The 12,645-nt window shown below is 43.1% G+C and overlaps 1 protein-coding gene and 1 long non-coding RNA gene across 5 annotated transcripts in view; one reads left to right on the forward strand and one right to left on the reverse strand.

Annotated features, from left to right (window-relative positions):
- Positions 1-12,645, forward strand: part of LOC5521487 (early endosome antigen 1) — a 57,193-nt gene that overhangs the window by 29,983 nt on the left and 14,565 nt on the right. For 3 of the 4 annotated variants that reach the window (XR_007306305.1, XM_048720897.1, XM_048720896.1), the window contains exons 35-53: positions 228-290; positions 522-626; positions 1,492-1,554; positions 1,627-1,710; positions 3,060-3,143; positions 4,261-4,407; positions 5,042-5,125; positions 5,903-5,986; positions 6,189-6,263; positions 9,227-9,310; positions 9,871-9,954; positions 10,108-10,191; positions 10,553-10,636; positions 10,859-10,942; positions 11,076-11,159; positions 11,416-11,499; positions 12,068-12,151; positions 12,253-12,336; positions 12,455-12,538. Coding sequence is in view for 3 of the 4 variants with exons in the window: in XM_048720897.1 (XP_048576854.1) it covers positions 228-290; positions 522-626; positions 1,492-1,554; positions 1,627-1,710; positions 3,060-3,143; positions 4,261-4,407; positions 5,042-5,125; positions 5,903-5,986; positions 6,189-6,263; positions 9,227-9,310; positions 9,871-9,954; positions 10,108-10,191; positions 10,553-10,636; positions 10,859-10,942; positions 11,076-11,159; positions 11,416-11,499; positions 12,068-12,151; positions 12,253-12,336; positions 12,455-12,538 (1,629 nt within the window). In the remaining variant the exon portion in view is untranslated. The remainder of the gene's footprint in view (positions 1-227; positions 291-521; positions 627-1,491; positions 1,555-1,626; positions 1,711-3,059; positions 3,144-4,260; positions 4,408-5,041; positions 5,126-5,902; positions 5,987-6,188; positions 6,264-9,226; positions 9,311-9,870; positions 9,955-10,107; positions 10,192-10,552; positions 10,637-10,858; positions 10,943-11,075; positions 11,160-11,415; positions 11,500-12,067; positions 12,152-12,252; positions 12,337-12,454; positions 12,539-12,645) is intronic. The other variant, XM_048720898.1, reaches the window with a different exon arrangement.
- Positions 712-2,571, reverse strand: LOC125559055. Its single transcript, XR_007306306.1, has 2 exons — positions 1,990-2,571; positions 712-1,597 (listed from the first exon to the last, which is right to left on the reverse strand). It is a non-coding gene; the product is annotated as an uncharacterized LOC125559055 (long non-coding RNA).

Raw genomic sequence — 12,645 nt, forward strand, 5'->3', positions numbered from 1 at the left:
TGCCGAGTGAGCCAGAGTAGTGCCGAGTGATTCACGAACATTGCCGAGTGAGCCAGAGTAGTGCCGAGTGATTCACGAACATTGCCGAGTGAGCCAGAGTAGTGCCGAGTGATTCACGAACATTGTGGAATCGCTCTCGAGGAGAAGTGTTGAATCCCTTTTAGAGTGTTCGTTTATGGAGGTTTCTAGGCGTTACGATTTCCCTAACCATGTGCAATTTTGTTTAGATCGGACGTTGTCAAGAGGTTATTCAAAACCAAGAGAATGAGATCAAAGAAACCAGGAAAAAGGTTCGTATGAGTAATTGTTTCTACGATTTGATTTTTGTCTTGTGTGAAGAATCTTTTACTTAGCCTACATTTCAAACAACCCCATTTTATTCCTAAGGTATCAAATAAAGCAGGGATAATAATAATTTGCAAATTGGTCATAATGATCGATATTTAAATTAAAATAAACAACCCGTGATGGTGTTATGCGAGTCCTGACAAGGCCCATAACTTGTCACTGCACTCTCCCAGGTCTCGTCACTCAAAGAAAGACTGAAGGAACAAGAAAACCAGAGCACCAAACTCCAGAACAACCTGACGTACTACAAGGAGCAGTTCAACCAGAGCGTGATCCAGGTACATGACACCCTCCCCTCCCTCCCGATAATATACCCCCTCTCTAATAATGTCCCCCCCTCCCATCCTAATTATATACCCCTGATAGTTTAGTTTAGTTTATTGGCTTTGTCACACAAAAATACTACGGTTTACAATAGGAAATAAACAAAATAAAGAAAATAAGAAACAATGTGACGGGAGAAGAAAAACAGGGCGTAAGCCCCAATTGAAATTCTTTCCCAACAAATTACACACAATAAAAATTCTAAAACGAAAATAAAAATTGAATTACATAAATTTAAGCTCTATGAAATTATGGAGGTTGGTAAAAAGCAAGTTTCTCTAAATAGTGAGTTGTCAGCTGATTTCTGAAAGACGAAAGCGTAGTGCAAGATTTCATAAGTGAAGGAAGACTATTCCAAAGCTTGACAGTTCTGGGGAAATACGAATTCCTGTAATAATTTTGGTTGTGAGTGGAAAAAAGGCGGTAATTGTTAGGATGGTAATTTCGAGTATTGTATCGGGACGTGGCTGGAGAAAGAAGGCTAGCTAAACTAATGCTCACATCACCATTTTTTATTTTAAATAACAGAAAAAAGATAGCTTAGTTAGTTAGTGTTCTTATTAACGGGTTCTGTTGTGCTTCTTGTCTCCTGTAAATAATTTAGATCTAGAAGATGTCCTTGTTAACGGGGTCCTACCTCTCTAGCTTCTAGAAAATAAGTGAGATTATAAAAGTGTCCTGATTAACAGGGTTTTCATTGTACTTTTATGCTCTTTAGAATAAGCAATATTCCGAAAGTGCCCTTATTATCGGAGTTACTCTGCGCTTTTAGTCTTCTTTCTATAAGTGTCCATCTATAGATTCCTGTTCTATTTCCAGGTGAATCGATGTGAAGCCACCATCAAGACCTTGGACTCCAACCTCAAGGACCTTCGTCAGCAGGTGAGCTGATCGCGACCGCCGCCATCTTGTTTTACCTTGAAACCTGAAAATAAAATGTGATGGTATCCCTAGGTTGCAGATCGCGACGAAGAGCTCAATAATAACAGACAAGAGCTGGAGAGTGTGAGACAGAGCTATGTAGACGAGACTGAAAAGGTACGGTAGCCAATCATATCGTGTCGTAAAGTAGCCAATTACATCCTGTGAGGCAGACCTATGTAGACAAAGTAGCCAATCACATCCCTCGATAGTTCTCTAAGATCTAGAAAACGTAAGACCAAACTTTCTCGGCCGAACAAAGAACTCACTGGATCCTCAAGCATGCCACAGTTCAGATGTAGTTGACTATGGTTTGCAAACTGTTATGACATTCGCCGTTTAAAAAAGCTAAATGCGCTATTCCATTCCTCATACTGACTATTCCAGGGCTTTTACCTTTGTTTGTCTAAGATTCAGACGATTAAATGTTTACCCATAAATGTTTATGGCTCTGTTTCTAGTATTTATAAACCAGCTGTATGCAAATCAGTCTTTTTTAACCCCAATTCTTCGAGACTCGGTGTTCAGTGGCTCCATGCCCCGCCCCCCGTCGAGTTTACCTGTAAACAACCTTTTGATCCGAGAAAATTTAATGACAAAAACTATAATGAAACAGTAACCTCCAATCGCATTTTGAATTATTAAGAGTGCGAAGCAACAAGTTGTATTGGCTACACTCGCATTATTTACATATTATATTACACCCGAAGAGTTCCGCCAAAAAAGTGTGAATCGGGAGTGGAAAGGTTTTGACATAGCGACTCGTGCCACTCACAAAAGTATTCTTAGTTTGAAAATGTCAAAAAGAGATCGCACAGTACATCATTTCCAGGTAGGCTATCATGTTTAATAGTGTCATTAAATTTCGTACTTATTATGACGACGAAGAAACAACTGCTAATAAGAACCAACATTTGTTTGATCAGGCTGAATATGTCCTAATATACCATGCTCTATTTTGAATAGGTTCTTTTAAAAAAGTCACCATATAAATCCTATATGGAAAATGAACAAAGAACATAAATTCTCAATGTAAAAACAATGCAACGAGAACCTGTTTTTTCCGACTTTTATTACGGTATTGATGGTGTTGATACTGGTAAAGGGGTGATAACGGTGTCTGTATTGATGGTGTTGATACTGGTGAAGGGGTGATAACGATACTGGTGAAGGGGTGATGACGGTGTCTGTATTGATGGTGTTGATACTGGTGAAGGGGTGATGACGGTGTCTGTATTGATGGTGTTGATACTGGTGAAGGGGTGATAACGATACTGGTGAAGGGGTGATGACGGTGTCTGTATTGATGGTGTTGATACTGGCGAAGGGGTGATAACGATACTGGTGAAGGAGTGATGACGGTGTCTGTATTGATGGTGTTGATACTGGTGAAGGGGTGATAACGGTGTCTGTATTGATGGTGTTGATACTGGTGAAGGGGTGATAACGGTGTCTGTGTTTTCTAGACTCAGCGGCAAGGTCGAGCACTTGAGGAGGTGGAAAGAGAACTGAAGCTTGCGAAGGACGCATGTGAACGCTTCAAAAATCAGGTATAGTTTTTTTAGATTTAGATCATATATTGGAATTACATATGCAATAGATTTTGCGCTATATAAGTAATGAAATTATTTTAATAATTTAAAAATTATTTTTGAAATTATTTCACAGTTTCTTGTGCTGCGTATTTTATTGAAATGCAACAAGTTAATTTTTCTTAGGAACCGAATGACCCCGCGCGCCGTTTTTGCGTTTTCTCTTCAAAACGACATCCGACATCGTGATGATAGAGACGAAGAATATAGACAGCATTTTTAATTTTTCGTAAATAATCCAAACATTACAAATTGAACAGCTTAGAAAACTTAGGTTTTAGATGCCACTACAAAGTTTTACGAGTCGCGCCACCATTACAGAGTTTTACGAAGTTAGACAAAGTATTATGCGGGTTTTGATTGACTCGAAAAAGGGATTATGAGAAAAGATTGACTCGAAAAAGGGACCATGAAAAAAGATTTACTCGAAAAAGGGACCATGAGAAAAGATTGACTCGAAAAAGGGACCATGAGAAAAGATTGACTCGAAAAAGGGATTATGAGAAAAGATTGACTCGAAAAAGGGACCATGAGAAAAGATTGACTCGAAAAAGGGACCATGAGAAAAGATTGACTCGAAAAAGGGACCATGAGAAAAGATTGACTCGAAAAAGGGATTATGAGAAAAGATTGACTCGAAAAAGGGACTATGAGAAAAGATTGACTCGAAAAAGTGACCATGAGAAAAGATTGACTCGAAAAAGGGACCATGAGAAAAGATTGACTCGAAAAAGGGACCATGAGAAAAGATTGACTCGAAAAAGGAACCATGAGAAAAGATTGACTCGAAAAAGGAACCATGAGACACCTTAGGGGAGGGTAAGTAAGGTGCACAAATCCCCCAAAAATTCTAGCAGACCCCGAAAGCCAGGGAATAGAATCGAGCAACTGAAAAACCCACTAAAAAAGGCAATGAATCAGCAAAAAAGATTACAAAAATCACAGCTGCTCCGCGTTGAAAAAATTCGTGCATCTAAGAAAATGTGCACCCCCCCCCCCCCCTCATTAGGAGGATTTCGCTTTGATATCCACTGAAGCATTTCTTTGCCTCGCTGATGAATGATGTCATTCGTAGGTAGCGCATTGCGAAGAGATGATTCACAATCTCAAGGCCAAGTTATCAGAGAAACAGAAAGAGAGCGCAATTCAAGAGGATAAGGTCCGCCATCTTGAAACCGACCTCAAGTCATCCAACGAGCGATGCGAAAACGCGTTCAATGAGGTCAGTGGCTAGTGTTATTAGCGCATGCTTAATAAAGTATCATACCATAATAGGACATTGTGCAGAATTGCGGCGAATGGGATTCACTCAGCCTTCAATCTATCGCAACATAAGAAAATGTTTATAGTGTTTGTATAACACAAACGAATACACCTATTTATTATACGCTTCAGATGCGAATATAACTTTACCGGTCAATATAGGTGGTTACTGCTCTATGCAGTCTAAAATCATGAGTGTTAGCTAGTGTGTAGACACTGTCACTAACGTGCAATATGTCAGCGTGACCAGCGGCTCTTTAAAGGCTCTCGATACAGGTAAATGAAGTGCGGTGAAAGACGGGACCTCAAGCTTAACTTTCTTTATTCAAAAAGACGAGGAATTCATAGTCTCAAATTATGAGAGTCAGGAGGTTTTACACATTTGATGAAATCTCAAGCTCACCCTACTCGGGATTGGTCCCAGGCCCTGGCTTGAGAACTAAAGCGCGTGTCCCTGGGTAATCACAGCTCTCTCCAGCACAGTACGGAGTACCGTTACATTCCACGTTTAGCACTGCAAGCAGTATAAGCCCTGCAAACAGCGCGTTGGGCTCAGCAATGTTTTGTTTGAGATGTGACAATCATTTCCCCAGATTGCCGAGCACGAGAATCGAACACGTCTTCTGCAAAGCGAGTTATTATCGGAAAAAGAGCAACATGCTCAAAGGGTACAACAGGTGAGATCAGATGACGCGAGAAGGTAAACATAGAGCGGAACAGGAAGAGGGAGAGAGATACCAGCATGTCCAGGCAGGAGACAGGAAGGAGAGATACAAGACTAGACATGCGAGATATTACAATGTCCAAGGAAGGTAGAAAGGTAGCCTCAATGATACAAGTGGCAGATAAGAATGTCACAATGTCGAAGGTACTTGCATCGGTACCCAGAAAAAGTGAAAAACCAGGAAGAGTGAATAACCAGGAAGATTCAATAACCAGGCATAGTGAATAACCAGAAAAGGTGAATACCCATGAAGAGTGAATAATCAGGAAGAGAGAATAACCAGGAATAGAGAATAACCAGGAAGAGTGTATAACAAGGAAGAGTGAATAACCAGGAAGAGTGAATAATCAGGAAGAGAGAATAACCAGGAAGAGAGAATAACCAGGAATAGAGAATAACCAGGAATAGAGAATAACCAGGTGGAGTGAATAACCAGGAATGGAGAATAACTATGAAGAATGGATAACCAGGAAGAGAGAATAACCAGGAAGAGTGTATAACAAGAAAGAGTGAATAACCAGGAAGAGTGAATAACCAGGAAGAGAGAATAACCAGGTAGAGCGAATAACCAGGTAGAGCGAAAAACCAGGAAGAGTGAATAACCAGGAAGAGTTAATAACCAGGAAGAGTGAATACCCAGAAAGAATAACCAGGAAAAAAGTAAATAAACACCCGAGAGAGGACAGGTAGCGTTAAGAGCAAGCTCCTCATTTTCGATTATAACCTTCAGGTTACATATTACGAGGAAAGACTGCAAAGCATGGAGATGGAGAACGCGGGGCTCAAGGACGAGAAGCGACATTCCTCCCAACAGGTCAGGGTAACAGAAGGAGAATTGGTGACTCAGGGCCTGGTTATGTGAACGCCCTTGACAACCTACGGCTGTTTTCATGGCACCGTAACGCAAGTTAATCGGCCTACCGACTTGGCAACATGTCCTGGTCTAGCCTGACAATTGCTGTTCACAACAAACATAACAATTTATAGTTTCTGATACTTGTGGTTTGATTTCTTAGATAACGCGCAGTGAACAAGCCATCCAGCAGTTAAATAAAGACATGTCATCGCTCAAGCAGAAACACCGAAACGAGGTGGGTTAATAGCGGTAGTGTTGAGTCACGGGCAGTGTATATGACACCGTAGTGTTGAGTCACGGGCAGTGTATAGGACACCGTAGTGTTGAGTCACGGGCAGTGTATAGGACACCGTAGTGTTGAGTCACATGCAGTGTATATGACACCATAGTGTTGAGTCACGGGCAGTGTGTAGGACACCGTAGTGTTGAGTCACGGGCAGTGTATAGGACACCGTAGTGTTGAGTCACGGGCAGTGTATAGGACACCGTAGTGTTGAGTCACGGGCAGTGTATAGGACACCGTAGTGTTGAGTCACGGGCAGTGTATAGGACACCGTAGTGTTGAGTCACGGGCAGTGTACAGGACACCGTAGTGTTGAGTCACGGGCAGTGTATAGGACACCGTAGTGTTGAGTCACGGGCAGTGTATAGGACACCGTAGTGTTGAGTCACAGTCAGTGTATAGGACACCGTAGTGTTGAGTCACGGGCAGTGTATAGGACACCGTAGTGTTGAGTCACGGGCAGTGTATATGACACCGTAGTGTTGAGTCACGGGCAGCGTATAGGACACCGTAGTGTTGAGTCACAGTCAGTGTATAGGACACCGTAGTGTTGAGTCACAGTCAGTGTATAGGACACCGTAGTGTTGAGTCACGGGCAGTGTATAGGACACCGTAGTGTTGAGTCACGGGCAGTGTATAGGACACCGTAGTGTTGAGTCACAGTCAGTGTATAGGACACCGTAGTGTTGAGTAACAGTCAGTGTATAGGACACCGTAGTGTTGAGTCACAGTCAGTGTATAGGACACCGTAGTGTTGAGTCACAGTCAGTGTATAGGACACCGTAGTGTTGAGTAACAGTCAGTGTATAGGACACCGTAGTGTTGAGTCACACGCAGTGTATAGGACACCGTAGTGTTGAGTCACGGGCAGTGTATATGACACCGTAGTGTTGAGTCACGGGCAGTGTATAGGACACCGTAGTGTTGAGTAACAGGCAGTGTACAGGACACCGTAGTGTTGAGTCACGGTCAGTGTATAGGACACCGTAGTGTTGAGTCACGGGCAGTGTATAGGACACCGTAGTGTTGAGTCACGGGCAGTGTATAGGACACCGTAGTGTTGAGTCACATGCAGTGTATAGGACACCGTAGTGTTGAGTCACAGGCAGTGTATAGGACACCGTAGTGTTGAGTCACGGGCAGTGTATAGGACACCGTAGTGTTGAGTCACGGGCAGTGTATAGGACACCGTAGTGTTGAGTCACAGGCAGTGTATAGGACACCGTAGTGTTGAGTCACAGGCAGTGTATAGGACACCGTAGTGTTGAGTCACGGGCAGTGTATAGGACACCGTAGTGTTGAGTCACAGTCAGTGTATAGGACACCGTAGTGTTGAGTCACAGGCAGTGTATAGGACTCCGTAGTGTTGAGTCACAGTCAGTGTATAGGACACCGTAGTGTTGAGTCACGGGCAGTGTATAGGACACCGTAGTGTTGAGTCACAGGCAGTGTATATGACACCGTAGTGTTGAGTCACAGGCAGTGTATAGGACACCGTAGTGTTGAGTCACAGGCAGTGTATAGGACACCGGAGTGTTGAGTAACAGGCAGTGTATAGGACACCGTAGTGTTGAGTAACAGGCAGTGTATAGGACACCGTAGTGTTGAGTCACGGGCAGTGTTTAGGACACCGTAGTGTTGAGTCACAGGCAGTGTATAGGACACCGTAGTGTTGAGTCACAGGCAGTGTATAGGACACCGTAGTGTTGAGTCACAGGCAGTGTATAGGACACCGGAGTGTTGAGTCACAGTCAGTGTATAGGGCACCGTAGTGTTGAGTCACAGGCAGTGTATAGGACACCGTAGTGTTGAGTAACAGGCAGTGTATAGGACACCGTAGTGTTGAGTAACAGGCAGTGTATAGGACACCGTAGTGTTGAGTCACGGGCAGTGTATAGGACACCGTAGTGTTGAGTCACGGGCAGTGTATATGACACCGTAGTGTTAAGTCACAGGCAGTGTATAGGACACCGTAGTGTTGAGTCACGGGCAGTGTATAGGACACCGTAGTGTTGAGTCACGGGCAGTGTATAGGACACCGTAGTGTTGAGTCACGGGCAGTGTATAGGACACCGTAGTGTTGAGTCACGGGCAGTGTATAGGACACCGTAGTGTTGAGTCACGGGCAGTGTATAGGACACCGTAGTGTTGAGTCACAGTCAGTGTATAGGACACCGTAGTGTTGAGTCACGGTCAGTGTACAGGACACCGTAGTGTTGAGTCACGGGCAGTGTATAGGACACCGTAGTGTTAAGTCACAGGCAGTGTATAGGACACCGTAGTGTTGAGTCACGGGCAGTGTATAGGACACCGTAGTGTTGAGTCACGGGCAGTGTATAGGACACCGTAGTGTTGAGTCACGGGCAGTGTATAGGACACCGTAGTGTTGAGTCACATGCAGTGTATAGGACACCGTAGTGTTGAGTCACGGTCAGTGTACAGGACACCGTAGTGTTGAGTCACGGGCAGTGTATAGGACACCGTAGTGTTGAGTCACGGGCAGTGTGTAGGACACCGTAGTGTTGAGTCACGGTCAGTGTATGTTTCCCGAGAGCGAGCAACACACGATTTACTGAATAACCTACTGCTCAGCGAAAAACAAATTTACCACCCTTGCCTTACGCTTCCGGTTTTCATAACACAGGGAGCCCGAGACAGCATTCTCACATTTTCTTCGTTTCTTTTGAACGCCTGTGGAAGATGCAACCCACTGCTTTGCTTCTGTGTTTGTGTGTGCTTTGAAGGTCTGGTTAGGTTTGGTTGACTCACTCGCTATGAGCAAGGGGAAGGAGAAGATTAGACATATTAGAAGGGCTCAGAAAGATAACTATCTTGTCTTGATGCTGTTAGCCCACCGGAGCGGCCACAGATTTAACTTAATCCATTTCTGTATACTATGTAATTTGTGCCCTCAGACATTGCGGAGTGAAGAGACGATTCAGAATCTTGAGATTGAGCTCGGCAACGCACAGAATACCAACACGTCGCTCATGCAAGACGTAAGCAGCTTTGGCGATAACCCACCCACTCCTATACAGCCCTTGACCGCCCCAAGGGATCCCACCCTAGTAACCCACCCACTCCTATACAGCCCTTGACCGCCCCAAGGGATCCCACCCTAGAACCCACAACCGCCATATGAATATTACGTTAACCACCCGCTCCTATACAGCCCTTGACCGCCCTAAGCGATTCTCCCCTGAACCACCAACAACTGTTATAAATGTTATGTTACCCACTCGTTTCTAAATAGCCCTTGACTGCCGTAGGTGATCTTCCCCTAGAACCTTTAACAAACGTTATAACAAATGTCATGTAACACACTTGCTCCCATAGAGTGCTCGACCGCCGTGGTTCTCCCCTATACCCCCCAACCACCATATAAATGTGATGTAACCTCGTTCCCCATGTTAAAAACCCTTGTGATGCGCCCCTCGAGCAAAATAGTTAAAGGTACAGTAAAACCAACATAAACTGGACACCCTCTATTTAACCGACGGCTTTCCAAATTTCTTGTCATAATGAGTTCAAAATCTTATCTTTAAATTCCTCTCCGAAGATAACTCAGTTAAACAATCTGCTGGCATCGTCACAGAAGACGTTGAAGATCCGAGAAGATGAACTGAGAGAAAAATCAAATGAGGTAAGCTCATTTATATACTTTATGTGCCCATGTTAAACCAGCGACTTGCAGATTTACGTTCCCATGTCAAACCAGTGACTTGCATAATTCACATACTTATGTTAAATCAGTAAGTTCGGCCACATACATACCTTACGTGCCTATTGTTTTCAGTTGTACAGTTGCGAACAGACGATGGATGATCAAAATGAGCAGCTAATGTCACTGAGAGCGGATCATAAGCAGCTTACTAATGAGGTAGGTCTTAACTAAAGCATAAACAGCTTACTAATGAGGTAGATCTTAACTTAAGCATAAGCAGCTTACTAATGAGGTAGAACTTAACTTAAGCATAAGCAGCTTACTAATGACATAGAACTTAACTTAAGCATAAGCAGCTTACTAATGACATAGAACTTAACTTAAGCATAAGCAGCTTACTAATGAGGTAGAACTTAACTAAAGCACGGGCAGCTTACTAATGAGGTAGAACTTAACTAAAGCACAGGCAGCTTACTAATGAGGTAGAACTTAACTAAAGCACAAACAGCTTACAAGTGAGGTAGATCTTCTTTGCTTTCTTCTTGGATGAAGATGTCAGTATTTTCTTTTATCATAGGCAACAAAACGAAAAGAACGCATTGCGCAACTCGAAAAAGACCTATCCTCGGCCCGAGAACAGGAACGAGAAACAAAACAAGAGGTATACTTAATTTTATAAAGCCACTTTCATGCTTGTTAAAAAAATATTGTATTACCCTGAAAGATCAAAGATCATTAAAAACCTGGATGTTTCCTTTTTGCTATTCTGCTTAATTTTGACTGCTTTTCGATTATACACTAGAAACACACTTCACTTGTCCAAGTGCCCCTTTCACAACTTGTTTGTCATTCATTTACTTGTGTTTTTTTTCGGTCGTGTCAGCTCGCACATCACGAAGAGAGGCTAAGTCTCATGGAACAGAACCTCGCTTCCACGCAAGACCAGCTAAGCGCACGCGTGTCTGAGGTATGGCCGCTGACCATGATAGCTCTCGAACATTGTATAATGTTGAGAGAATATGAGAATATAGGAGAATATGATCACTACTATTATGCTGGTTTATTGTGAGACGGAAAGAATTCATATTTCGTGTTTTCAGGTTGTGAGATTAGAGAAAGCAAATCGAAAGATGCAGGTGGAGTTACAAAAAACAGGCGACCAGCAGAGCCAGCAAAACAGACAGGTAAATATCGACAACACAGGTGATATCCACCATGATATATTACTGATTATCGACTGATAGCCACCATAAATACGCTATTTGAGTGGTAGACCGGATTCGAGAGCCTGATCAAAGAAAACTTGCCATGCCTTGTAAGTTGACTTTCATGGGTCCTACGTTGCCCCCTCCCCTCCCCACTGACACACACTTTTATATCACCACCCCTACCCCTAGTACCGTTATGTATTATAGTTTGATTAAATCATGTCTTGTGCAGATCTCTGAGCTGGAAATCCTACTCGACCAGTTGAAAGCAGATCTGAAGGTCGCCCAGACTAGGCAGCAGGCTGCCGTGGATGAGGTAAGGCGCTAGTGGCTTCTGATTGGTCGATTCTTATCAGTGGCTAGAGATTGGTCGATTCTTATCAGTGGCTGGTGATTGGTCGATTCTTATCAGTGGCTGGTGATTGGTCGATTCTTATCAGTGGCTGGTGTTTGACGATTCTTATCAGTGGCTGGTGATTGGTCGATTCTAATGAGTGACTAGTGATTGGTCGATTCTTATCAGTGGCTGGTGATTGGTCGATTCTTATCAGTGGCTGGTGTTTGGTCGATTCTTATCAGTGGCTTGTGATTGGTCGATTCTTACAATTAGTTTATGATTGGTTAAGTACGTTGATGAGGTAAGGTAATCAATAGCTTGTGATAGATAGGAGTCAAATCAATAGTTAACCTATTCGGTCCCTTACCGCCCTCAACTGGCGGTCGGAAAATAACTCCATCGAACAACAGATCCTCGTACTGACATAAAAAACATGCGGAAAAATGCCTTTTCACTGCTGTAATGCTCACACGTTGTGCTTGTCAAGGCTGTACCGCTTACCTGCTTGGTTTCATGTGCCTACAATCTGCTTTGTTTTCTCGAACAGGCAGCGGCATACGAAGACAAGGCCAGTAAACTCGAGCTTGATTTAGAAACCGCTGAGAAGCAACTGCAAGTCTCGGAAGAACAGGTGAAAACAGCTTTTAATAAAACTCGAAATGTTGTTTGTTGTAAGTCTTCTTTTATTCTGCTCTATGCGAAGTGGAAATCAATTATAGCCTTTGTTTCTAGTTTTCAGTACAGCTTAAGAACAGTGAAGAGATCCAGAAGCAAAATGCGCAACAAAAAGAAAAGCTTCAAGAAGCACAAAAACATGTAAGTATATATGTGGCTTACTGGGTAAAAATATTAAGGTGTTTGCTTTTTGGCTCCTACAATGGATGCCATAATCTTTCATCGGTATCTTTTGTTAATACAATTTCTGCCATCTCAGATTCGACACTGTCAAGGAGTTATGGAAGAGCAGGAACACAAGATCGCACAGTTTATTGAGCAACAACAGGAATTGAAATCCATGGTATGTTTTAGATACGCAAAGCTAGTATTTTACATTAAAAGAATCCATCCGAAGGAGAGGGGCACCGACCCCCTAGACTAGACCCCCTCTTGGATCTGCCACTTAAA

The sequence above is a fragment of the Nematostella vectensis genome, chromosome 13 (genome assembly GCF_932526225.1).
Source record: "Nematostella vectensis chromosome 13, jaNemVect1.1, whole genome shotgun sequence".
Lineage (NCBI taxonomy): Eukaryota > Metazoa > Cnidaria > Anthozoa > Actiniaria > Edwardsiidae > Nematostella > Nematostella vectensis.